The sequence below is a fragment of the Podarcis bocagei genome (assembly GCF_964188305.1).
Source record: "Podarcis bocagei genome assembly, chromosome: 14".
In the NCBI taxonomy this organism is placed as follows: Eukaryota; Metazoa; Chordata; class Lepidosauria; order Squamata; family Lacertidae; genus Podarcis; species Podarcis bocagei.
Window position 1 is genome coordinate 49,843,510 of NC_138139.1, and position 27,014 is coordinate 49,870,523.

The 27,014-nt window shown below is 46.7% G+C and overlaps 2 protein-coding genes across 4 annotated transcripts in view; both read left to right on the top strand.

The window, feature by feature from the left end:
* TOM1L2 (target of myb1 like 2 membrane trafficking protein) overlaps positions 1-6,611 on the top strand; it is a 57,864-nt gene extending 51,253 nt beyond the window's left edge. For all 3 annotated transcript variants that reach the window (XM_081169569.1, XM_081169570.1, XM_081169571.1), the window contains one exon: positions 51-6,611. In XM_081169569.1, the coding sequence (XP_081025695.1) occupies positions 51-205 (155 nt within the window). In that variant the 3' untranslated portion in view covers positions 206-6,611. The remainder of the gene's footprint in view (positions 1-50) is intronic.
* Positions 6,612-16,652: 10,041 nt separating this feature from the next.
* Positions 16,653-27,014, top strand: part of SREBF1 (sterol regulatory element binding transcription factor 1) — a 48,817-nt gene continuing 38,455 nt past the window's right edge. Inside the window, exon 1 of the mRNA XM_081169402.1 lies at positions 16,653-17,119. Within this exon, the coding sequence (XP_081025528.1) occupies positions 17,014-17,119 (106 nt within the window). The 5' untranslated portion in view covers positions 16,653-17,013. The remainder of the gene's footprint in view (positions 17,120-27,014) is intronic.

The following is a 27,014-nucleotide window of genomic DNA, read 5'->3' on the forward strand; positions in this document are numbered from 1 at the left end:
TAGCCCTAAATCACAACACAAACTCTTTATTATGTTTAAAAATCCTGCAGAGTTTGACAAATTCCTAGAGGAGCGCGCCAAAGCTGCTGAAAGGATCCCCAACCTGCCCTCGCCACCTCAGGAGGAGCCCACGCCACCGACGACGACAAACCCCCCAAGCAAAAAGAAGCCGGAGCGCTCGGAAGATGCCCTCTTTGCCCTGTGACGCTCCTTCCTCGGCTCTTCTTCCTCGTGTGCGTGTGTGGAGGAAGGCAACCGCGCAGTCCAGCGGCCTCCTCGTGCTCTCCAGCTAGCAACGAGCTCCCTTTGCCCCTCCTGGGTTCCATAGATGGCCTCTCGTACCTCTTGGAAGCGATCCAGCCCGAATAAGCTAACATTTCACAGAGTATTTACATCCAGCCTTGTCACTTCCGTGGCTGTCCTTGCCCACTCGCTAAGCTCCTTCTCTCTCGCACCCACCCACCCACCCAGGTCAATACCAAGACCCTCTCTCTTTTTTAATAATAATAATAATGCATGAATTCCTTCTCATCTCACCTCCCCGCATTCCCGGCAGATCCAGAACAGAGTTGTGCAGAGGGCAGTCCTGTCTTTTATTTAAGCCAAAACCTCCTTTCTCCTGCAAGCCAGTCCAAAGTGCAACATGCTTGGTGCATCTCTGATAGTGTATAAGTATGTTTAGGTGCCTGTTTCTCAAGAACCGGCGTAGCCTTCCCATAGGTTGAACACAAAAGAAATTTATCGTCTTGCTACAGTCCCAGAATTTGGTGCCATGCGTTGCCTGTTCCCCCTCCCCAGCTAGGTTGTGGATCTTTTTCGTGGGATGTTTGTTTGGCTTTCTGCCCTAAGGTGGTCAACTGCAGTGAGGATTGTGACCTGGCTCTGATAGGTAGGCCGTGTTTCTTAGCGGGTACACTGTCTCTACAAGGGAGAAGAAGCTCCCCCCCCAAAAAAGGGCAGTCTTTAAAGTAGTGTCCGTGTTTGCCAGGTGGACTCCTGGCACACACATACCAAAGGCCTGCTTTGCATGGGTGTATGTGAGACGCATACACGCACGGACGTGGAGAGGGGTTTAGAATAGATCCTCTGTCCTTGCCGCAGAGCTTCAGAAAGCAGAGGTGTCACTGAGAATCCTGGGAGTAGGATCCGGCCACAGTTGGGCTGCTGCGTGCATTGCAAGGAAGCTGCACTTTAAATTTTGAATGGGGAAGCTTCAGTGAGTAGCAAAAGACAGTGTGGTGCATAGTCTGGAATGACGACCCTTGTTGGCACCTGGCTTCTGCATTCTAAGTGATGGCTTTCCCCGTCTTGTCTGCGTGCCCCTCTGCCTCCGCTAGCACCCCTGAAGTTGCTGTAAGGATTTCCAGGCTGTGCCTAATTCTCGACAGGGTACTTGTCTTTGGCTTCTCTGGCCTTCCAACAAATCCCAAGTGGAGTTAGAGAAGGCAGAAGTGGCCCTTTTAGTATAGGAGTTGATCTTGCTTGCTGTTGCTTTGCTGGTCCAGCTGCCACTTCCTGGGCCTCCATACGACTGGTAACTTGGGGTGATGAACCTGTATGGGTGTTTTGCCTGGCGGAGAGAGGTGCTCTGAGATGGGAGCACCCCACGCGATCCACAGACAATTTAGTGTGTGGTTTCAACCTGCCCAAGGGTATAATGTAAGGCCCACCCAGGAGGAAAGTAGCAACTGCCCCCTCCCTGGGAACACGTCATGTATTTGTGCAGGATTAAATCAAACCACGGGAGTTGCGTTCTGCTTTGTGGTGGAACTGTCTGTCATATATGGTTCGACCTCCTGCCTTGCAGTTCTGCTGTTTTGATCCCAGGTCCTAGTCTTGATGATTGACTTGGTCCACCCCCATGCAGCAGGGTGATGTGGTAGAGACCTATGGTAGCTGAGTGGGCTGCACCACTTCTTTGTTTTAAATATTCCGTACAAATCAAAAGCCAGCGCAGCAAGGCAAAGGAGTGAGCTGGAATCTTTTCTTGTGACAGTGTTAGGTCTCTATTTGCTATGAATGTTTACAAGGAGGAGTATTCAAAAAGGGCCCTCTAACAGCCGCAGTCTGAAATGATATTGCCCCATTCTGTTACCTCTTGCACCGTCCGCTCAGCGGACGTATGCTTTTAAAAGCTCATGCAACTGGAAGCCCTGTTTTGGACGTGGCTGTTTGATGCGTTGTCTGGCCCCATGTCTAGTCCAGTTGGATGGTGGTTTCTCCACCTGCCTGTCTGGATATTGTGGCACTACACCTAAGCAAGAATGTTTGGGTAACCTCTGTGTGTGTGTGTTGCATGTTGACATTCCAACGCTATGATCTGGCTTCCTGGCTACTTTAAGACGGAGGACCAGGTCTCTAGCACAGGGCTCTGTCTCTAGCACGTAGAGTAGAAACCAGTTGTGTCCATTCCATTGCTTTGTAGTAGCTCAGCATTGGGGAGCCGGGGACCCTCCAGATGTGACTGAACTGGAGCTCCCATTATCCCTGATCACTGACTGAGAGGGCTGGGGCTTATGGCAGTTAGATTCCCAGCAACAGCTCGAAGGACCACAGGTTCCCCATCCCTGTTCCAGCAGCGTTGAGATCCCTTTAGAAGTGGATTTGTTGCAAGATACTATGCCAAGGAGGAGAAAAGCAGGCAGCCATTGCCAGCTGTTTTGGCAAAGCAGAGAAGAATCTCATCCAGTCTAGGCTTGGTGAGAAATGAAATGACTTAGTGTCAGAGAGATGCGGACATTTTTGCTTCCACCCTGCCTAGGTGCTCCCCAACAGGGGCAGTTCCTGCTGCAGGAGGAAAGTCCCTTGGCTCAAGAGCCCTCGGTTGTTCCCGCGACGACCCAGCTCTTTCGCCTGCAGCTAGATGCCCTCGGAGCAAGTGAACTTAGGTTTCTGGCTATCTCCTAGCACAGCCTTCCCACAAGCTGGTGCTTTCCAGATGTTTTGGACCGCAGCTCCCAGAACATCTGGAGGGGCACCAGGTTGGTCTGCAACACTCACCAAACACCTGCCAGAGCTTTTTTGGGAGTTTTCCTAGCGTCTCATATCCCAATGACCTCCCATTGCTTCCTTGTGACGCCCAAACTGGGAAGTTGAAATTTAAATATATTTCATCCCTTTGTCCTTATTTCCACAGGCCTTTCTGCCCTCAGTTTTACTTCCTTGCTCTCCAACCATCTTCACCATTGCCGTATTCATAGGGGTGAAGAGAGAAGGGGCTGTCTATTGTATTAGAGTCCAAAAGTGAGGGAAGGCTCTTGACCCCAGGTGGCATAAATCCACGAGAATGTGGGACTATCCATTTAAAAAATAAATCCCTTATCTGTGTTAGGAATCACTAAATGACACTAAATTATTGTTGGGATCCTTGCTCAAACACTAATGAGGCCCATCATTTAGGCTTCGGATATTTATTTTTGGCTTGATCCTGTAGGAAGTTTCTTGGCATCGTCTCCACTGAAGTGAGCGGGAACTTGTACGAGAGAAATCCCTGCTGGATTGGGACCTTAATTGTTACCTCCCTTCACCTGTTCCTTTTTTTTTTTTTTTTTAGAAACACATCTCCTACAGCATCTTTATTAACACCTCTGTGTTCTGAGGTGTCAGAACGAAGAAAATGAATTGTTTCCGTTTAAAATATATTCCATGTGTGAGAAGGTGCATAGCATGTTCCTTCTCTACCACCAACCCTCCCCCCTTTTTTTAAGTGTTATGTGTAGAATTCAAATCTGTATAAGACCGGTGCAATAGCAAAACCTGTTACGAATTCTTAGGCTATGAAGAAATTGTTAAATAACCACGTGTGTGCCGGGGAGGAGAAAGCACCTTTAAATTATAACGAAGTTCCTTAGAAATGGAAAGTGACCACTTGGCCATTGTCCTGGCTATACAGCTGTGCGGTTGTCACCATCCTGGTTCCTTCCAGATGTTTTGTACTGCAACTCCCACCACCCATCTGGGTCTGATGGAAGTTTTAGCCCAAAACATCTGGAGCATACAAAGTTTCCAAAGACTGGCCTCCAGCATCTCTCTGTCCCCTATCTGCATTATACATTTAAAGCCGTATCATATCACTTTAAACAGTCATGGCTTCCCTCAAAAAATCTGGGAAGTGTAGTTTGCCCAGGGTGCTGAGAGGAGGCCCCTATTCTTACAGAGCTATGATTCCCAGAGTTCCCTGGGAAGAAGGAAGGGTTGTTCAACCAAACTGGGAACTGCAGCTTCGTGAGGGGATCAGGGGTCTCAGAACACTTCTCAGCACCCTTAACAAACTGTATTTCCCGGGATTCTTCGGGGGAAGCCATAACTGTTTAAAGTGGAACGGCTGTGATTTAAACTAATAGTGTGGATGGGGCCATAGCCTTTGGGGGAGACAGTGAAACCTTCCAGCTTCCAGGAAGAATGGGGAAAGAATGAAACGGGGGCAAGGAGGCTTCCAGCCATAGCAAGAAGCCCACGTTCTTTCCCATTCCCTAGTCGGAGACCTGCCTCTCTGGAGCATTTGTTACCAGCTTCTGTTGGCCCAGACCTCAAGCCTGCTGTCCACAGCCCGGAACTGGTTGTGCCAGCGCAATGGCTCTCTGTAGCTGCTGCATCTTGGTAATCTGGATAAGAAGATAGCCATCCCGTTGACACTACTGTTACAGCAGGAGAAGCTGTGCCTGGCCTTTTCCTGTCACTCCCCATCCCTGTCCTGGGAGGACAGGCAGAGGAGGAACAAGAGGGGTCCAGGGATGGGGAAGCACTTTTTCCTTTGTAAATGAAGGTTGCTGGGGTACTAGTTGGCTGCCAGCCCTTCATCTGGGTGGTGGCTGGCAGATCAGTAAAGAAAGCGTCTCCAACAGAGGAGATTGGGATATTTTAAACCTTTTCATTGCACTTTCCCCCTGCACAGACAAAAGACACCGAACCTTCGTTCAGTTTAGCATTTCCCAACCTGGAACCTTCCAGATGTTTCAAACTACATTGCCTCCAACCGGCTGGGGCTGATGGGAGTTGTCGTCTAAAACTGGGGAAGGTCTGATTCAGTCCCTGTGAGGATCAAAGAGAGGCGAAAGCCTCCCCTACTGGTACTTACTGCCAGGATAAGGACAACTGGTGCAGGGCATGGGATCCCCCGATGAATGGCCTATTGACCCCACAAACTTTAAACCTTTGGCTCTGTTTTCGCTGCCGTGTCTCCCGCCCAAATGATCTCTGGGAAATGCCTGTCTGCAAAGAGGTGAGATGCATTTAGCACAATTCATGGCACTCTCCCAACGCAGCAGTTCCCAGGGCTCTTTTTTTGCGGGAGGGGGGGGGTGCAGATCATAAACGATGATTTTTGAAGTTTGAAACAGTCTCAATCCAGTTTAAAATGTCTCATGTGGATAGGTGAGCTTGCCACTAAACCACAACTCCCATCATCCCTGACCATTGGCCATGCTGGCTGAGGCTTTTGGGAGTCCCGGCAATGCCTGAAGTTGCCACAGGTTCCCGATTCTTAAATAGAAGCGAGGAACTTGGGTGTTTATTTGAGTCGTCTTTGCAGGCTTAGCCTGGAAAGCAAACTTAACATGGTCTCATGACCTTTCAGGAGAGCACAGAAGGTATGGAGGAAGTATGGACCCAATACTTTGCTCAACCCTCTGGTGTTAAATGCTGACTTTAAAGTTAATAGCTGCAGCCATAGAAGCATCAACACAGGACAGCTTTGGATGAATGGCAGCTGCAGGATAGCAGTCAAGAATTTGGCCCTTTTAATTATCCAGCATCTGGCGTGAACATTTGGCCTCCTTTTAACCTCCACCCTGCTTTGATACCTACAGAAGTGGGGACCACACCTGAATTTGTGATCCCACAACACCCTTTTATAATCTCACAGGAAGTGGCTTGCTTAGAAATTTCCAAATCTTCTGTACAGTCCTTTTGAACCTTAGGCATGCAGTGACTGAACCTGCTAACTATTTGGATTTTAAAACAAACAAAACACCAATCCTGGCCTTTTGTTGTCCTGGTTCCTCATATAACCCCACACTCTGTTTCCTGCTCTTATTTCTCCATGGCAAGCAAATGCTTCTACAGAACATCCTTATTCAGTGGGGTTCCTCTGCCCTCCGAGAAAATTAGTATGAGCTCTCCCCCCCCCCCACGTCTGCTAACTGTTGCAATAGCATCACCCCACCGTAACCTGTGTCATAGTGTCTCCATCTGTATATTTTTTAAAAAGCTCTAGGCGTCTCCAGATTAAAAGTGGATAATATTTATTTACTGAAAAAATTTGTTTCTTTTGTTTGTTTGGGGAAGAAGGTTGGTGGGCAGGGAAAGGGAATTAATTGTTTTTTAAAAATGTAAAGACAGCTATGTAAAAATTAATTCTTTAAATGCCTTTAAAACTATCCTGGCTTCTCTCTCTCTCTCTCTCTCTCTCTCTCTCTCTCTCTCTCTCTCTCTTTCCTTTTTAGTGATGGTGTTCTTTGTGTGAGCAAAAACCTGCTAAACGGTTTTTGCATCAGGATGTATTAATTAACCTGCTGTCACTTAACTCTTGTCTGTCCGTCGGTCTCTGTACATTTTTTTTCTCCTTTCATTCTTGCATGTGAAATACTCCAATAAAATACCGTTAGTGCAAACCTGTACAGCGATAACGACTAGACGTGAATGTTGGCCGTGTGGTGATGGATTGAATGTATCGCCCAGTCGCATCCCAGGATTTCGTGGGTTTTAAGGCAAAAGGATGTCAATCACCTAGAGCTTTGGACTGGTATCTTTAAGCTTTTCAGACCCAGGACCCACTTTTAAACCCCAACTTGCTTTGGGGAACCAAATTCTTAATCTCCTGCTGCATATTTGCATGGTGGCAGTGCTCCTGTTGCAACCTATTTTGGATCAGGCTGTGTGACCCACAAGTGGTTCTCAATCCACAAGTTGGCTTTGAGACCATTGGCTTTGAACATAAAAAGGAGTTTGATGGAAGAGACCAAAGACTCATCTAGCTCGCTGTTCTTTTCTCCCATTGGTAAATCAGATGCTTATGGCAAGCTCCCCCCCCCCAATGATTGTGTTCCTAAATACCAGCAGTATTTACTGGATGACAGTTTTAAAAACATTGGGGGGGGGGGGAGTGAGAAAAAATCCTCTTCCATACCTCTTCCACACTATGGGGGGGGGAGTGAGAAAAAATACTCTCCCACACTACGCAAAAATTTATAACCCTCTTATCGTGATGACATCCTTCCCCTTCCAGATAAGTGTCTTTAAACTAAAAAGTCCAAAATACTTTTTTCCTATATAAAATTAAATCCATGCAGCCACCCTGAATTGGTCCAGGATGCTAGTTTTGGTTTAGTTTTTCATGACTGGCCAAACTTGCAGGGCGGGGGGGGGGGGGGAGTGATTTATGCTAAGAAACAGGGCGGTGGAGGTAGTGGAATATAATCAGCCACCTTCTGGAGCAACCAGGTTCCAGGTCATTTCTCCCCTCCCGCTTCAAAGAACTCAAAGAATTCTCATTGGAATGAAGGTAGGAGTATTGGAAACAGGAGTGTTACTTAACGTAGGAGGTACAGAAAAATATGTCTGATTAAATTGCAAAAGGCCTGCTCTGCTGCCCACTTGTCATTGATGTTAAGCAGCTGAATGAAACCTGCTAACATTTTAAGCATTTAAAAAAAAAAAAATATCCCAGAGTTTCCTATCAAGAGGGACTGACTGTTAAGCCGCTCTGGGAGACGAATCGGAATCTGCTATTCATTTATTTCTCCCATGAGTGGTTTAGCAAAAAAGTCCCTCTTCCTATGAGACTCTGGGAATTGTATTTCTTTGCTGTGCTTTCCTTCTAGAAAAAGAAGTGCCGGTACTGTGTACCCTTGAGTGACCCCAGAAAGAAAAGCACTGGCTCTGTGATGGGAATAGGGAGCCTCTTAACTCTCAGCGTCCTTAACAAACTACAGCTCCCATAATTCTTTGGGAGGAAGTCCATTGCTGTTTAAGGGGGTATCATAATGCTTTAAATGTATGCCCCCCCCCCAATGTCCCAATTATAGTTACATTTCCCAGTGTGGTTTAACAAACCCTTTTCACAGGGAACTCTGGGAGTTGTAAGAGGAATAAAAAAGGTAAAGGACCCCTGACAGTTAAGTCCAGTTGCAGACGACTCTGGGGTTGTGGCGCTCATCTCACTTTACTGGCCAAGGGAGCTGGCATTTGTCCGCAGACAGTTTTCCCAGGTAATATGGTCAGCATGACTAAGCCGCTTCTGGTGTAACGGAACACTGAAACCAGAGCAGCGCCCAGAAACGCCGTTTAGCTTCCCACTGGAGTGGTACCTATTTTTCTACTTGCACTTTGATGTGCTTTCGAACTGCTAGGTTGGCAGGAGCAGGGACCGAGCAACGGGATCTCACCCCGTCGCAGGGATTCGAACCACCGACCTTCTGATCGGCAAGCCCAAGAGGCTCTGTGGTTTTAGGCCACAGCGCCACCCTTTGTAAGAGGAATAGGGGCCTCCTAACAACTCTCTGCACCCGTAAGAAACTACAGCTCTTAGAGTTCTTTGGGGAAAACCAGGACTGCTCAAGGTGGAGCTGCAGTGCTTTAAATGGATGGTGTGAAGATGTCCTTGGTCTGCATGAGCGCCAGCTGCAATGTGACTGTCCAGCACAGTGACTTCTGCCTACTGGCTTTGTAGCCTTGTTTACTGCTGTTCTTTCCAGCGCATCATGTGCCTCCTGCGGCCTTTTGTCTGCCACAACATTCTAGTAAAATACCGTGCCAGCTTCTGTTTGGGAGGAAACTCGCTCTGACAGAGCAGAAAAGTGTGGAAAGGAACGTGGGTTTAGCAAATTCCACACACAGCGAGAACAAAGCGATTGACGGCAGTAGTGCCATCCATGTACGTAACAGCTTTACAAAAGGTGTGGGTAGGCCCCTGCCCCAAGGAGCCTGCAATCTACAGCTGGGGTGGAGAACCTATCTGTCAAATATCAGATGTCATAACATGCGGTGATTGCCAGGTAGGTCCTTCCATCCATTGTGCAGCACGTCCCAAGCACCCAGCAGCTAGCTGGTTGCCGGGCGCTTGGGAAGTGCGCCATCATTCTTGGCTGCTCCAGTAGCACCAGCTAGTTTCCACAGAGACTGTTGCAAAACAGCTCAATTTTAGCTGCTGCTTTCAGTGTTTTACATCAACTATGCATTTGCGGTTATCTATAAAAGTCAATAAAAAAAGAAATTCATCCAAAAAGGAATTCAAAATATAAATAAAACCAATTGTTGAAATTCTACACCTGTGGGTCCCTGAAGCTGTCAGCAGGCGACAGCAGCCCCACACTGGGAATGGCTTCGACTGGTCAACTTGGGTAGCCAAGGGGTCTCTAACCCTCGGTGAGCTAGGGACTTGCCCTGCATGCGAAGACAGGTTCCAGCGGATTCCACCTGGGAAAGTAGCCCATCTAGGAGAAGGACAACGCTGATCCTAAAGCTTCCCGCTTCCTTGCGGGATATCTTCAGGATAAGAAAATTAGTAAAATAAACAGATCCGGAGTCCCTAAGGCAGTTGAATGGCGCCTTGCACTCCTCCTCCCGCCAATTCCGGAAGCCCAGCTGGTACCAAATGTCTTGCTCCGCGTTCCTTTGGACCACACCAGCGAGGTTGAGGGGGGCGGTCTTGTCGTCTGGGTGGCCCATGCCCTCCGTACTCCCTGCCCAGGCTTGCGCCCTGCAGAGGTTACTTTGATGCTGCCAATGCAGCAGTTTGACTTCACCCCTCTGCAAGGCAGTAATCCAACAGCTGCTGCTTTTCCTAGCACGCAGCTGCAGCAGTGAGGGAAACCTTCACCTACAGGTTTACTCTGTTCCATGCAGCTGGGGAAAGAGTGCTGAAGTTGGCACCCCACTCCCGCCCAGTGTGCATACGAGAAGGAAAAGCTTTCTGCTCATGTGCAGAGGAACTCTTGCGTGCCCGGCAAGACCCCTTAAAGTAAAAAAAATAAAACGCCCGGAGATTTATGCTTCGCGGCGGCAGGCAGCTATGAAACGGGGAGTGTTGATGCACGTTTTAATACTATTTCATAAAATAATATTATTTTATTAGTAATATTCTTTCCTTAATAGAAGAAATTTCAGCAGGTACGGCTTACATGGTTGTGCAAGAACCCTGTTGTTTTTTCCCCTTTTACATCTGGTCACCTGGTTAAGTCCTGATTAAGTCCCTGCGCTGCAGCATATTTAACACAATGCTCCCGTTTCCGTCCCCAAACAACGGGGAACCGAACCTGAGCGGCTCCTTTAAATCCTTCACTCCGCCCCTCACGTCGACTCTGACTTTGGCAGCTCCTCGTCTTCCTCTCCACGTGGAGGAGGGGAATCCCCGCCCCCATGATGTAATCCTAGAGCCTGGGCCGTGACGCGATATCACTCCACTGCGGAGCCGCGCTGCCATTGGCTGAGCCGACTGGCACTACTGGAGGTGTTTCCCCGCTTGCTCAACTAAGCTTTCCCGCGGGGGCATTCCTGCCTTGGCCGCAGCCGATTGGCTGAGGTCGCGGCACGGCCCCGCCCACAGGAGCGGAACAAGTTTTAACTCTTTCCCTGCCTGTTTGTTTGTTTGCTCCCAGGGAGATCCTGATCGCAGAAGGCACGTTTGTGCGTGCAACGATAAACAGCCCTGCAAGGAAGTAAAGATTACGTCTGGGTGGCTTAAAAAAACGGACATATTAATTAGGGGAGAAAGATGAGGCCTGTTGTTTATGAGAGCTAAATGGAACCTGCATGACCTAATTCAGTCTACCTCTGAATTTCAGGCATTGTGGGCAGAAAGTAGGAGAAGGACCTTCACTACTCACATGTTCAGAATGTGGCCAGCTTCTCTCCCCCCCCCCCCAATAATTTTAATTAAATTTTCCAAATTTTAAAACAAACATATCATCAAACATAAAAAGAAAACATCAAAGAACAAACAAACAGACATATATCCTAACTATAGAAATTCCACTTTAGTTAACATTGTTAGATGACTTCTTCGACTTCCCCTGGCTGAATTTCCATATACCGTATTTTTTGCTCTATAACACGCACCCGACCATAACACGCACGTAGTTTTTAGAGGAGGAAAATCCGTAGGCATGCCACCCGTAGGCATTCCCTCCATAACACGCACAGACATTTCCCCTTACTTTTTAGGATGAAAAAAGTGAGTGTTATGGTGCAAAAAATACGGTAAATCATTGTAGCAGTTTTCCAAAACTAATTTTACATAAAATTTACTTAGTCCAATTAACATCTTTCTTTCTTTTCATTTTAACTTTTATCCATAGTATTCTACAACATCACATATTTAAATCCTAGGCAGATTTGGTACTCGCAAGTAATTCTATTTAAGTTTGGGGCCAACTTCTCACTGAGGAGACTCTGTCTGGGTCTTACCACTTAAGACTGAAGGCTGGGGTTTGAATGACTGCAGGCTTCCACCTTAAAAGATATCCCTGCACATAGAAAAGTAGCGCGACAGGAAGATGCTCTTCTCCTTGAGCAGCTAATCTATGAGCACAGATGATGATGATTACTGATTTAAAGGAGCATTCAATCAAGTGAGACCCTCTCTGCACACAAGTTGAAAATCCCATCTAGGCCAAATTGAGGCCATAAAGGCAAATGACTTTCTGCTGCTCTTTGTCCTCAACAGCTACTCTTCAGGTAGACAGCCTCTGAATAAGATGCCATCCTAAATATAATGATACCCAGTGACTGGCAACTCCTCTTTCTCTGTGAAGAAGGGCGTGACAGTGGACCGTAAAACTAGCTGACGCTATCAAAGCAAAACCCACGTGTTGCCTCTAGCTCTGCCCACCACTGGCAGGTAACTGACCCCCCCCCCAAGCCAATGTTGTCCAGAAGAGAATGTGGCCATTGAGATGAAAGAGTTTTCCCCACCCTCGTAGCAGAGCATCATGTTCAGAGGCAGTCTACCTTGGGACAGCAGGACCATAAAGCAGTGATATGGAATATGCTGAAAGCAGGCATGCTTATTTGACTCCTTGAGGAGGGACATTGCAACGTTTTTTGTTTTGTTTTTTAGACAGATAAAACTTTATTCACATTAGCCAATGGCCATAGCAACAGTAAAACATTACAGTATACGCAGAAAAGGAAATTTGATATAAGAGCACAATTTAAAGTCCTGAATCAGCCGTCAGTTAGTGGCCCTTATTCTGATTGCCCCTGATCATTACAACGTTTTATTGCTGGTTTCTCTTTGTCCCCCTATAAAGTCATCTAAGGTAGTGGCTATAGCCACATCCTCCAGCAGTGAGTTCCGGAAGTTAATTTCTGCTTTATTTGCTTGCTTGTTTTCTTTTTAAAAAAGCTTTGGGTGTAGTTTAACTCTTTATTTGTATAGAATAAAATTGTAGAGATGGAATGGACGCTGAGGATGATCTACTCCAACCCCTAATTGAATGATTGATTGATTGAATCTTTCTTTCCTCTATCATTCATATATATATATATATATATATATATATATATATATATATATATATTTGCTTTCGTAGATTTTCACGGGTACAGGAATGCAGGTTTTGGTGTCTTCGGGTGTCTTCCCGTGTAAGAGTTGGGGTGTCTAGGCGACGTTTCGACGAGGTCTCACTCGTCATCTTCAGGCTGGTGCTTTCGGCTTCTTGTTACTGGAACAGAGCAGGATCTCAGTGTTTGAGTTCCTATAAATACTGTTGAGGGGGTGTGGTGTATAGCCTCCAACGTTCTGGGCAGAGAGGAAGTTCCCAGGTTAGTGTGTCTTTTCTTCTTTTGTTCATTAATTACTTGAGGGATATCTTGAGTGATTTCTTGAGTGATATTCTGAGTACCACTTAGGAGGGTCATTAGGTGTGGATTAGTTGCTAAAGCTTTCGTGTCTTGACCTCTTGAGCTTGTGAAAAGTTTTTTCTGAGAAGATGGCTGTACTGCACTTAGTTGTGCTCTGGCTTGGCTTCGTGTATAGGGGCGAGCTGTGGTTTTGTGCCCTGTGCCAGCCAGATCTGTGTAGGGATTGCAGGGGGGTGCAGCATCCGGAGGTGCCACTATGGTTTGGCTACTGGATGGTGTCTGTAATTTATCTGTGGAGAGGGTCTGGGTTTGGGTCTGGTGTGGTTGATTGGAGATGGCGTTCTGTGTGCCTCTGGTTCTGGTGTCGGTTTTTGTGGGGAGGGCTATTTTCCAGATGTCTGGCAGGCGGGACGTATCGTCACGCTTGTTCATGTTGTGAGGGTGTTTCTCTATCTCGATGGCTTCCATGATTATTCTCTTGTGGTGGAAAACAAATACAATCCCCCCGAATACATCCTGGACCTGACCAACCACTGCCTAACCAACACGTACTTCATCCACAATGGACAAAGATACAAACAGATAGAAGGAGCACCTATGGGATCACCCCTCTCACCGGTCATCGCAAATCTGTACATGGAACACTTTGAAACCAATGCTTTAGACAAGTCAGAACACAAACCCAAACTTTGGCTCAGGTATGTTGACGACACCTTTGTAATTTGGCCACACGGGAAGAAAAAACTAGATAGCTTCCTCACACATCTCAACAGCCTACACCCCAAAATACAATTCACTATGGAAATAGAAGCCAACAACCAACTTCCCTTCCTTGACGTCCTAATCTACAAAAAACCTGATGGCTCCCTAGGACACACTATCTACCGGAAAAAAACACACACCAACCGCTACTTACATGCACAATCACACCACCACCCTGCACAAATAAACTCCGTAGCCAAGACTCTCATCTCCAGAACCAAACGCCTGGCTGACAAAGACCACTTGACAACTGAGTTACAGAATCTTTCAAATGTGTTAATCGCCAACGGATACCAGCAAAACAGGGTTACGAAGCTAATCCAAAAAGAAACACCCCCCAAAAACCAAGACACAGAAGAAAACAATGGCATGGCCCTCCTTCCTTATATCAAGGGCACTACAGATAAAATTAGCAAAATCCTCCATAAACACAATATCAAAACAGCCTTTTGCACCAACCAAAAAATAGCCAATATCCTCAGAAACCCCAAAGATAAAATCCAGTTAGAAAACCAAGGGGTCTATGAAATACCCTGCAAAGTCTGCCCAGCCACGTACATTGGACAAACAAACAGACGAATAAATGCACGTATCGCAGAACACAAGAATGCCGTCAAAAAAGAAGAAAAAACTTCCTCTCTTTACCAACACATGAAAGAAACAGGACACGAAATTAATTTTTCAGATTCCAAATTGCTCTTTAACATGGAACACCACCACAAGAGAATAATCATGGAAGCCATCGAGATAGAGAAACACCCTCACAACATGAACAAGCGTGACGATACGTCCCGCCTGCCAGACATCTGGAAAATAGCCCTCCCCACAAAAACCGACACCAGAACCAGAGGCACACAGAACGCCATCTCCAATCAACCACACCAGACCCAAACCCAGACCCTCTCCACAGATAAATTACAGACACCATCCAGTAGCCAAACCATAGTGGCACCTCCGGATGCTGCACCCCCCTGCAATCCCTACACAGATCTGGCTGGCACAGGGCACAAAACCACAGCTCGCCCCTATACACGAAGCCAAGCCAGAGCACAACTAAGTGCAGTACAGCCATCTTCTCAGAAAAAACTTTTCACAAGCTCAAGAGGTCAAGACACGAAAGCTTTAGCAACTAATCCACACCTAATGACCCTCCTAAGTGGTACTCAGAATATCACTCAAGAAATCACTCAAGATATCCCTCAAGTAATTAATGAACAAAAGAAGAAAAGACACACTAACCTGGGAACTTCCTCTCTGCCCAGAACGTTGGAGGCTATACACCACACCCCCTCAACAGTATTTATAGGAACTCAAACACTGAGATCCTGCTCTGTTCCAGTAACAAGAAGCCGAAAGCACCAGCCTGAAGATGACGAGTGAGACCTCGTCGAAACGTCGCCTAGACACCCCAACTCTTACACGGGAAGACACCCGAAGACACCAAAACCTGCATATATATATATATATATATATATATGCTTCCGTAGATTTTCACGGGTACAGGAATGCAGGTTTTGGTATCTTCGGGTGTCTTCCCGTGTAAGAGTTGGGGTGTCTAGGCGACGTTTCGACCACCCACACACACCATATATATATATATATAGTCCATCTCTTCTGTGCTCTTGTACCTTTAAACAGATGTGTAGAAGAGACAGTTTCTGCAGGTATATCCTGTGCTGAAATTCCCTCTTCTGAGCAATTATCAATGGTGCAGGAGCCCTGACTAATTTTGCCATCTACCCTGCAAAGAGGATAAAGGAACAACCTTAATTGTAGTAAAAAAGCCACCTTTAGCAGATTTGACATTGGCTAAACATCTGGCTACCTAGGTAAGCTGAGGGGTGGCTCTGACCAATTCGATCAAGGGGGACTTCTGAGTGGACAGGGTGAGAATTACGCTGTTTGCCATTCTTAGCGCAGACCCTTTGCAATAAATGGGATGGTTAATTTTTATCAACCCCCCTTAATTTCAGTGGTGAATATCTAGGGTTAATCATACTCGGAGAAGACCCATTCTGAATATGACTTAGTTGGGTAAATTACCCAATGGGTCTACCCCAATAATGACTGAAGTCTGGATCCAACTCTTTTTATTTTAAGCAGTGGTTGGTTGGACGATTTCCAGTTTCATTGTTTTTCTTTAGTTCATAGATCACAGAATTGTAGTTCGAAGGAACCCCTGCAATGCGAGAAACTCAGCTCGTTATTAGCATGTTTTAAAAATTGCACGGGTGTAATATTTTTAAGGGTGCGTAAACAAATCCTTTTAAATAAATAACCTCGTGCATTGTTTCCTTTATATAAAAAACCAGTTATGCTGAAGTTAATCTACTGTTACCAACGGTGTGGTTGAGAGTTGAGTGTCAGACCAGGAGAGCGGAATTCAGCTCCCCACTCAGCCATGAAGCCCACCGGGTATGACACTGGGCCAGTCACTGCCTCTTAGCCTAACCTACACTACAGGGTTGTTGCACTGATGAAGTGTATAAAGCAGAGAACCATGTGCACCACCTTGAACTCTTTGGGGGGAAAACTGGGATATAAATGTAATAATAATAATAATAATAATAATAATAATAATAATAATAATAATAATAATAATAATAATTCTTGCAAAATGATGCAAGGTGGTGTCAAATACCCCCCCCCTTTCCAAATTGCACATCCTTGGGTTCCTGAGCCTTCTGGGGTCCCCTTGATCAGACCATCCTAATGTCCCTCCCCTAACCCCCTTTGTGCGCAACAGGCAGAAATTCATCAGGTGCAACTTTCTGGGCATGCATGGTGGCGGCGGGGGCGAGGACACGACGTGTTGAATTTCCCTTTTCAGCTGCTCCAAGGCCTTCCTCCGCCTCCAACACTGAGCCTGCAACCGTGTCAACATTTGCTCGGAAGTGATCCCCAGATTTCCTGCTAAGTAAGCGGAGCCCGGAACTCTTGCCGCCGGTGTTGTTGTGTCCCGCACACCCCTCCCGTCCATGTGGGGGAGGCGGGCCGGCCAGCCAGTTCACTTCCCGGGAACTGCCAATCAAGAGAGCCAGGGGGCGTTCCCCAGTGCGGAGGCTCCTCCCCCTGCTCTCCCTCCCAGCAGCAGGTTCGAGCTCCACTTCGCAACTTGCTCTCCCTCCACCTTACAGAGCCTGCCATGGACGGGAGGATGGCAGCCAGCAGCAGCAGCAGGCAGCTAGGAGCCACCAGCCCATAAACGCCGCGCCGCTTGGCTTCCCGATGCGCAGATGGCTTCTCTTTGCGCGGAGTCCCCGGCAGCCTAAGGAAGGCGCTTCCTCCTCCCAGCCTGTCATCCAGGCTCCTCCAGATTATTCCATTCCACATATTTTTATTTTTAAAATCAACTTATTTTTGGCCTGCCCGCGGGGTGGGTGGGTAGGGTAGGGGTGCGTGCGTGGAGGGGGTTTCTCTAAGGAGGGGGTTGTGCGCGCCGTGGCCGAGATGAACAACCTCGCCTTCGAAGAGGCGTCTTTGGACGGCTTGGACCCTTCGCTGACTCTCCATGAATCCAGCGAGATTGACACGGCTCTGCTGAGCGACATTGACGGTGGGTACAGGGTAGAGGGAGCGGGGGGGGGGCTGTTTCTCACGGTGCCAACCGGGGAGAAGGGAAGCAGCTTTTGCCCAGTTGGTACCTGCAAAAAAAAAGGGGGTCTTGCATCATGGTGGAAGCCCTTTCTTGCTTGAGTTAAAGTCGGGATCTGTGGTTTGGGACGAGGGTCCTAATTTCTGTGCAAAGGGAGTGCAATTGTTTATTATTATTATTATTATTATTTCCAAAAAGTGCCCTTTTGCCAAGATATATAAATATCCAGACAGCCTGTGATTTCAGCAAGAGTCAACTTCCAAATTGGAGCCTGATGTGTGCAATATTTCTCAAATCCTTTTTCCTAACCAGTTTGGATGAAGCGAGCGCGTCCTGAGCGCGCGCGCGCGCCTGAGAAGTGAGAGTTTGGGGAGCGTGTGTGTAGGCACGAGCCTGCTCCTCTCCCACCGAGGGATCCGTTTCTCCTCGGGTGACGGGATCCCTTGAAAAGATCCCGCCCCCCACTCTTGCCTTCGCGAGCCATGTGCTTTTGTACCCCGCTTGCCACCGCCTTTTGCCCATGGCAACATCACGCCGGGTGCATTTGTGGCAGGACGGAGGATCGCTGGCTTTGCAGAAGGGAGTCGCGAGGAGCCTGTGAGATTGCAAATATAATACCCAGAAATCCACCGCCTCCCCGTGTCCCTGGCGGGTAGCCAGCTGCTAAGGCTAAACGCCCCGCCCGCTCCCCCCCGTCTGTGTGTGTGAGAGAGAGGGGAGGGGAGAGGAGGCTGACGTCACGCCTCGGGTTACTGTCGGTCATTCCCTCTTTCCGAAGAAAGTTCAGCGCGCCTTTCGCGACGCGCCGAGGTTTGCGCGCTGGGGCGACGCTCCGCGGCTCCTGCGCTTTCGCAGCGCCTTGATGTGCAAGGTTTGGGTTGTGCAACTAGGCTTGGCTTGCACCCAAGAGTGCCAACTTCAATAAAATATTGGGGAGGCCCAGGTATGCCTCGCCCCCCAGAATGGATCACAAGACGCGATGCGCACAAAGGCAATGCACATCAACTTGGGGGGGTGCCCCGGTCCCCTCAAATATTTTATTGGGGGGCCGAAGGGACTTTAGCCCTGGTTGTCGTCTCCTATGATTGCACTCCACCGTCTTGCCCGCCCACCCCTTCTCTGCCTCGACTGCGCCTTTGCAAAACCGTCCCGGGCCAGCGTTGCTGGGTTTTCGTGCAAAGCACACCTCTTGTGTGTGCAGCTGTATAAGCATCTCTTAGTAATGCTATGGTGCTTTTAATGTCGCGTTGCAAAGTGCAAAGAGGGCAGGTCCCGACCTGGAGGCATATACAGTTTTTTGGTTTAGGTCCAGTTTCATTGATAACTTGCCAAAAGAGAACTTTACAGTTCTATGATTCCATGATCTATGCTCATAAATTACCACGTGCAAATTTTACGCCACTTACTATTGTCTTTTTGCCATCTTATTGGGGGGTGATTTCTAGTGGTCATCCTGCTTCCAGAACTTCCCAGGTGAGAACAAGGGTAGAATAATATAATGCCCCTATTGATCAGTGCTGGATTTACGTACCGTATTTTTTGCTCTATAAGACTCACTGTTTCCCTCCTAAAAAGTATTGGGAAATGTGTGTGCACATTTTGGTTTAGGTCCAGTTTCATTGATAACTTACCAAAAGAGAGAGAAAAGTTCCTACCCAATACAAAGCATCTTTTCATACTACACCTGAGTAAAAAGAATACTTTCGAAATCTAATCTTATAAAGAACAGAAGCAAAGAGAGAAAAGGAGTAAGAAAAGACGATGGGAAAAGAAAAAGGCTTCTGATTCTCTGTCCGTCAGCTAAAGATAGTATTCACTCATTGACCTCCAACTATTATTTTTTATATAAGCCAATAATTTTTCAATCTTCAGATCCAGATATTACATTTTCTCTTCCAAGCAGAAAAGTCCATAAGAAGTTTATAATCCTTAATAAATGTCAATAATGATTTTTCATTAATTAAGCACATTAACTTAACACCGTTAACATGGAGTACATCTAAAGCACCCCGACACCACTTTAAACAGTCATGGCTTCCCAAAGAATTCTGGGAGCTGTAGCTTATTGAAGGGTGCTGCAGGCTGTTAAGAGGCCAGTTTCCCTCTCGCAGAACTACGATTCCCAGAGGTCCCTGTGAAGAGGGTTTGACTGTTGAACCAATTGAGAATGAAGTACATGGTATTGGGGCCTTTTCGGTGTTGGCTCCTCACATGTGGAACTCCCTCCCTCCTGAGGTACACCTAGCACCATCTCTTCGTGGTTTTAGGTACCTGCTTAAGGCGCACCTTTTGGGGGCAGGGTTTTGGAGGTGGAGAGACCTGATAAGATAAATGATTGCTAACGAGTTCCTGTGTCTTAAGGGCTGCGTAATCTCCCAGATCCGTTTTTTTATCTTATTGGACGTGGTTGCAATCTGCCTTGTAACTTGTGCAAAGGGCGGTTAAAAAAAATATCACCTAAATACATAAAGCAAAATATACTGTGGAAGTAGCAACACTGGTCTACTGTGCATGGTTGTTGGAATAGTTCCTAAGGATCAGGGAACAATACCCAAGGCTGCGACTCTGGAACGTGTCCAGAGGAGGGCAACCAAAATGGTCAAAGGCCTGGAAATGATGCCTTATGAGGAACAGCTAAGAGGGCTGGGCATGTTTAGCCTGGAGAAGAGGAGGTTAAGGGGTGATATGATAGCCATGTTCAAATATATAAAAGGATGTCACATAGAGGAGGGAGAAAGGTTGTTTTCTGCTGCTCCAGAGAAGCGGAAACGGAGCAATGGATCCAAACTACAAGAAAGAAGATTCCACCTAAACATTAGGAAGAACTTCCTGACAGTAAGAGCTGTTTGACAGTGGAATTTGCTGCCAAGGAGTGTGGTGGAGTCTCCTACTTTGGAGGTCTTTAAGCAGAGGCTTGACAACCATATGTCAGGAGTGCTCTGATGGTGTTTCCTGCTTGGCAGGGGGTTGGACTCGATGGCCCTTGTGGTCTCTTCCAACTCTATGATTCTATGATATGATATGACTCATTGCGTAAGAGGCAAGACTGCTCCAGTGCTCTAAGAGCTTAAGGGGCACATTAGTTCTTGCTTTGGAGTTAGGATATTGTTGCAGTCAGGGAAAGGGCCCATCCCATTTTGGCACCTGAGGCGAAACATGGAAGTGCCCCCCGTTGCCCCCCTACTGCTGCCCCACCACCAGTTCTGGGGCTGCCAGAACGCCCCCTCCCCTCTTGCAGAACTCGGCAGGAGCCAGGGTGTTCCACAATTTGGGTGGCAGTGCTGCATGCCAGAAGCAGTCTTGCACATCTGCCGCCTGAGGCCGGTGCTTCAACCTGCCTCATGGGTGGGCCAGCTCTGATATTACTGCCTTGGGAAAAAGACATGCTTACCGTTTCCTAATGCAGGGGTAGGCAACCTAAGGCCCGGGGGCCGGGTGTGGCCCAATCGCCTTCTAAATCCGGCCCACGGACGATCCGGGAACCAGTGTGTTTTCACATGAGTAGAATGTGTGCTTTTATTTAAAATGCATCTCTGGGTTATTTGTGGAGCCTGCCTGGTGTTTTTACACGAGTAGAATGTGTGCTTTTATTTAAAATGCATCTCTGGGTTATTTGTGGGGCATAGGAATTTGTTCATTTCTCCCCAAAAATATTGTCCGGCCCACCACATGGTCTGAGGGACGGTGGACTGGCCCATGGCTGAAAAAGGTTGCTGACCCCTGGTCTAATGCATGAAAGACTGTGCCTGTGTAACATGGATGTGGTATCTCAGGTCCAGGGGCCAAATGGGGCCCTTCAGGCCTCTAACTGGCTGTTGGGAGTCTCCCAGCCCACCCAATCCACAGGCCACACCACCACAGGTCCCATGACAGTGTTTCTCCAACTTGGGTCCTCCAGCCACTGTTGGACTATAACTCCCATAATCCCTACCTCACAGGACCAGTGGTTATGGATGATGGAAGTTGTAGTCCAGTGTTTCCCAAACTTTGGTCCCCAGCTGTTTTCTGACTGAAATTTCCATCATCTCTGAACACTAGTCTTGCTGGCCGGGGATGATGGGAGTTGTAGTCCGAAAACAGTTGGAGACCCAAGTTTGGGAAACACTGCCCTATGGGAAGGTATGACAGGCCAGCTGTTCCCATGCATGGGGGGGGACGCCGCAGATGATGTGCCCCCCCAGCTGTTGTTGAACTCCTATCAGCTCTGCCAGCGTGGCCAGTGGCTGAGGACAATGGGAGTTGTAGTGCTCTGAGACTGGCCTGTCCCAGAATCTCTGGGCAGCTTGTGCAAATATTTTGCAAAGGAACAGGAATGGCAACAAATAAACGGATTCCACTGCTCCCACAGAAAGCGCCTGGATAGCAGACTCAGCAGATGTTGGGCTTGCCCACTGTGGTGCGGTGCAACTATTTCTAAATGGACATCTAAATGGATAGCTCAGTTGCTTAGAGCATGGTGTTGATTATACCAAGGTCGCAGGTTCAATTCCCGTATGGGGCAGCTGCATATTCCTGCATTGCAAGGGGCTGGATTAGATGATACTCAGGGTCCCTTCCAACTTTACAGTTCTATGATTTCATGATCTATGCTCATAAATTACCACGTGCAAATTTTATGCCACTTTTTGCCATCTTTTTTTTTGGCGTTGTCTAGTGGTCATCCTGCTTCCAGAACTTCCCAGGTGAGAACAAGGGTAGAATAATATAAAGCCCCTATTGATCAGTGCCTGATTTACGTATAAGCTAAACAAGCTATAGTTTAGGGCCCCACTCTCTTGGGGGCCCCAAATTTTTTTAAAAGAAAAAAAAACCTGGATGTACATTTCCAAAATATAACATACAGTGGTGCCCCGCAAGACGAATGCCTCGCAAGACGGAAAACTCGCTAGACGAAAGAGTTTTCCGTTTTGGAGGTGCTTCGCAAAACGAATCTCCTATGGGCTTGCTTCGCAAGACGACAATGTCTTGCGAGTTCCTGCTGGGTTCCCCCCCCTTTTTCTAAGCCACTAAGCCGCTTATCAGCTGATCCGATCAGCAGATAAGCCGCTAAAAGCCGCTAATAGCGCTAATCCGTTAATCCTTCAATGGGCTTGCTTCGCAAGACGAAAAAACTGCTAGACGAAGAGAATCACAGAACAGATTATTTTCGTCTTGCGAGGCACCACTGTAAAAAACAAATAAAATAAAACCTACATACACTGATACCTTGGGTTACAGACGCTTCAGGTTACAGACTCCGCTAACCCAGAAATAGTTCCTCGGGTTAAGAACTTTGCTTCAGGATGAGAACAGAAATTGCGTGGTGGCGGCGCAACAGCAGCGGGAGGCCCCATTAGCTAAAGTGGTACCTTAGGTTAAGAACAGTTTCACAGCAACAGTGTTTTGTGTTGTGTAGGCTCCTATGATGTAAGTCATGGGCCCCGCCTGCTCACCTGCTCCCTGAAATATCACTGGTTTGCTCATTTCCATATATAGGGTGCCTACATTCTGCATGGAATGGTTGTATGGTAACATGTGCAAATAGCTTTAGATACCTATTAGGCCCATAAATTACCATATAGCATATATTCAACACAAAAAAATAGTGACAATTTATTGTTGACAAAGGACAGCTGGACATATAAAGGGCCCCATTACCTTCAGTAGCTTAGGGCCTCATCAAACCTCAGTCCAGCTCTGCTATTGATACAGCAAAGGGTCACTGCCTAAGGCAGGGTTAGGCAACCTAAGGCCCGGGAGCCGGATGCGGCCCATTTGCCTCCTCCATCTGGCCCGTGGACGGTCCGGGAATCAGCGTGTTTTTACATGTGTAGAATGTGTCTTTTTATTTAAAATGCATCTCTGGGTTATTTGTGGGGCATAGGAAGTCATTCATTCCCCCACCCCCCAAAAATATAGTCCGGCCCACCACATGGTCTGAGGGACAGTAGACCGGCCCACAGCTGAAAAAGGTTGCTGACCCCTTAAGCATTCCTTGTGGTCCTTCACTGTTGCCCTTATGCTGCTGCTGCTGCTGTTATTATTGTTATTATACTGCCCTTCATCCAAAGATCTCAGGGCAGTTCACAGCATTAAAAATACAAAATAAAAACACAAAATACACAGTAAGTGAGAGTAAAGAGTAAAGCGAGAGAAAATACTCCAAGGAAAATAAAAGAGTTCTGACCAGAAAAACATCTAACCCCTGCCCCCCATGTTAATCAAAAGAAGATATGGTTCCACAACAGAAAATTCGCACTTGCCATACAGGTAAATTCCTGACAAATGCAGATATATTTCATTTTGGAAATCAGTGTGCTGTACTGGCATTCAACTTTCACTAGGTAGATGTGGATTCAAACCCTTGCTCAGTCCTGCTTAAACCAGTTCCCTTTCTTTTAAAAATGTCAGAATGCTGGAAGAGGATATCTCTAGTCACCGTAGATCTGATCGCACTTGTTTTAAAACTGAGGCACTCAAAGGGGTTCTGCCAAGGTGGTGCTCTGGTTAGAGTATGTCAGGCTAAGACTTGGAAGACGAAGGTTCAAATCCCACACTCAGCCATCAAACTCACTTGGGTGACCTTGGGAAAGTCACTGCCTCTCGCCTTAGCCTACTTCACAGGGTTGTTGTGGAGACAGAATGGAGAGGGGGAGAACTTTGTACGCCCCCTTGAGGTCCTTGGAGGAAAAGGTGGGATATAAATGCCATAAGTAAGGAAATAAACATTCGCTGCCTGAATAAATGGTTACTGTGTAGGTTAGGATACCAGAGAGACTCTGGGTCTGTGGATCTGCATCCACATGAGAGCATGGCTATAATGCAGGGGTGGAGAACCCGTGGGGCGTTGGACTACAACTCCCATCACCCCTGGTGACATGGCCAGGGATGATGGGAGTTGTAGTCCAACAACATCTGGAGGATCAAAGGTCCCCCGCCTTTCCCTGATTTGGGAAATGGTAACGGGTACAGGGGTTATATGGTTAGAGTGTAAGGCTAGGACCAGGGAGACCCAGGTTCAAATTCAGCCATGAATTTGTGCCTTGGTCAGACCTACTTCACAGGGTTGTTTTGAAGATGAAAGGGGAGGAGAGGTATTCATGCCACCTCAAGCTGTTTGGAGGACGGGCTGAGTAAAAGTGTAACACATAAATAAAAATACACGCAGATTGTTCAAGAGTCAAAATAACCCCACCCCAACACAGCATCTCTCCTCAAAGTAAAATACAGTGGTACCTCAGGTTAAGTACTTAATTCGTTCCGGAGGTCTGTTCTTAACCTGAAACTGTTCTTAACCTGAAGCACCGCTTTAGCTAATGGGACCTCCTGCTGCCGCCATGCCGCTGGAGCACGATTTTTGTTCTCATCCTGAAGCAAAGTTCTTAACCTGAGGTAATATTTCTGGGTTAGCGGAGTCTGTAACCTGAAGCATCTGTAACCTGAGGTACCACTGTAAGGATGTTTGGAGACTGTGCAGCCAGGCAGTGTAGCACCAACCACTCTGACTGGTGGGCAGTAAAATCCCTATAGATTGGCCAGATCTGGGAAAATACTGGGAACCTCAGCCTGCTCTTCTATCCTTAGCCCCATCTACACATAAATTTAAAGCAGTATCAAAGCACTATAAGCTGCCATGACTTCCCCAAAGGATCCTGGGAGCTGTAGTTTGCTAAGGCTGCTGGAAGTTGATAGGAGACCCAAATTCCTCCCACAGAGCTACAATTCACCGAGTTCCTTGGGAAGAGAGCTTGACTGTTTCGCATCACAGAACTACAATTCCCAGAATGGTTCATCTGCCTGCCCTTGTGAAATATAATAAATCTGTCTTTAATGCTCCCTCAGTAATTTGGCAGGGCTCTTTTGCAACCTGCACCTAAGAGCAACATTGGGTGTTACAGGACGCAGTTGGAATTAGGCGCCTGAGAGGGAGTGTCCAATTTGATGCAGTTGTGTGTGTGTGTGTGTGTGTGTGTGTGTGTGTTTGTTTGTTTGTTTGTTTGTGTTTGTGTTGGATGGATTTGGTGCTAATCAAGTAGGCTTGTTGCTTGGTTGGTAGAGTTGTGGTTTCAGTCCTGACAAAGTAGACCTGTTGTACTTTAGACTCCATTTTAGAACAATATCCTAAATATACACACTGACAGAACAAGCACAGCTTGTTATGGGTGCCCCATAATATTCCACAATTGTAATAAATCAACCTTCTCATGTTTAATAGCTATACTTTGGAACTCCCTGCCTATTGACAGCAGGCAGGCACCATCGCTGAACTCCTTTTAGCTCCCACTTCAAATGGTTTTGCTTAGGCAATCCTTTTCAGACCTATAGAAGTTGCGTGTGTTCTCTTGCCTTCTAGCTAGTGCCGATTTTAATCTTTTAAATACTTTAATACCTGTTGTTAAATGTTTCTTAACAGATGATTTCAACGACTGAATATTGCTCAGAACAGCTTAGAGGGGTTTTTCCTTGCAGTATATACATTTTATTAAATGAAATTTTTTAAATTGTTAAATATATCTTATCTGCAGGTAGAAAATCAGGGATGCAGCCCAGCCTTATTGCTGTACTAGCTTACTACACACAGGGAGGTTTTTCAATTATTATTATTATTATTATTATTTTAGTGAGAGGGAACATTTAAAAAGGAATCCGTCCACCTGCAATCCGAAGTTGAACTGTTCATCTGTCCAGAGTCCAACCTCCCGGCAAGAGTAGCGATATGTCATTGGGCTCCAGCTGCCATCAACCCCAGGCTATCTTGGCCAATTTATTCTGTTTTGTTATCAGTATGAAAAGTGGGGAATTCGTGGAAAGGAATTTGGGTCGACTTTAGAAAAAAGGATTTAAGAATGAGTACTGAGGTATAAATTTTGAGGTTTATAAGGTAAAATTGGTCTTTTAAAATGAATTAAGTATAAAAAGGTTAAAAATTGGGGATAAGAACTTGTTGAATTTACAAATTGAATTGGAATATAAGAAGGGGAGGTGCGGGGAAGTCAGGGAAATATGTTATAGAAAATAAGGATTGTAAACTGTATATGTTTTTAATTTTTTTTTCCTTTTTGGCTTTTTAAAATGGAAAATTCTTAATAAATATTTATTTAAAAAAAATATCTTGGCCAATACTCAGGAATTATGGGAGTTGTAGTCAAACATGCATCTGGTACCAGTCCCTGACAGCAGAGGAGGTTGACCCTGTTGGCAGGTTTGTATTGCCTATCAGCTGTTGGGAAAAGCCAAACACACCTTTGTGTTCTCAGGAGGTTACCTGGAGTCATCGCTTTTCTGGGGGCGGACTGTGACACGGGACAAAGGGCAGGTCCCATTTTTGGAAGCAGGGCAGAGTGTGTCTGGGGAGGCTGCCTCTGGCAGGACGGTGTGTTTGGGTGCTGCTGCTGTCTGTGCCTAAGTTCATGTCTGCGTTCTTATTTTCCCCATCCCCTTTAGACAGATAATTCCTCTCGTTCCTTTCCACACACACCCCAGTTTAACTTCTTTTATGCATCTCCTTTGACCACCCTAAACAACACAAAAGGTCCATTGCAATAAATAAATTGTGGATTCCCAGCCTTTCAGTCTGTTCAAACTCTCTTCTTCCCACGCGTTAGTAAAATACAGCTCCTTCTGTCTCTGGACCTTGCTTTCCTCAGTTTTCTTTGGTCAGTTTTAACTTGTCTATGAATGAACCTTCTCCCTAAATTTCCTGTAGCAGCAGAGAGAGTTGGACGAGATGATTTTGGAGGACTATTCCAGCTCTTTGATTCTGGCAGTACTCTCCCTATAATGAAAGGCCTGGAAACGATGCCTTATGAGGAACGGCTAAGGGAGCTGGGCATGTTTAGCCTGGAGAAGAGGAGGTTAAGGGGTGATATGATAGCCA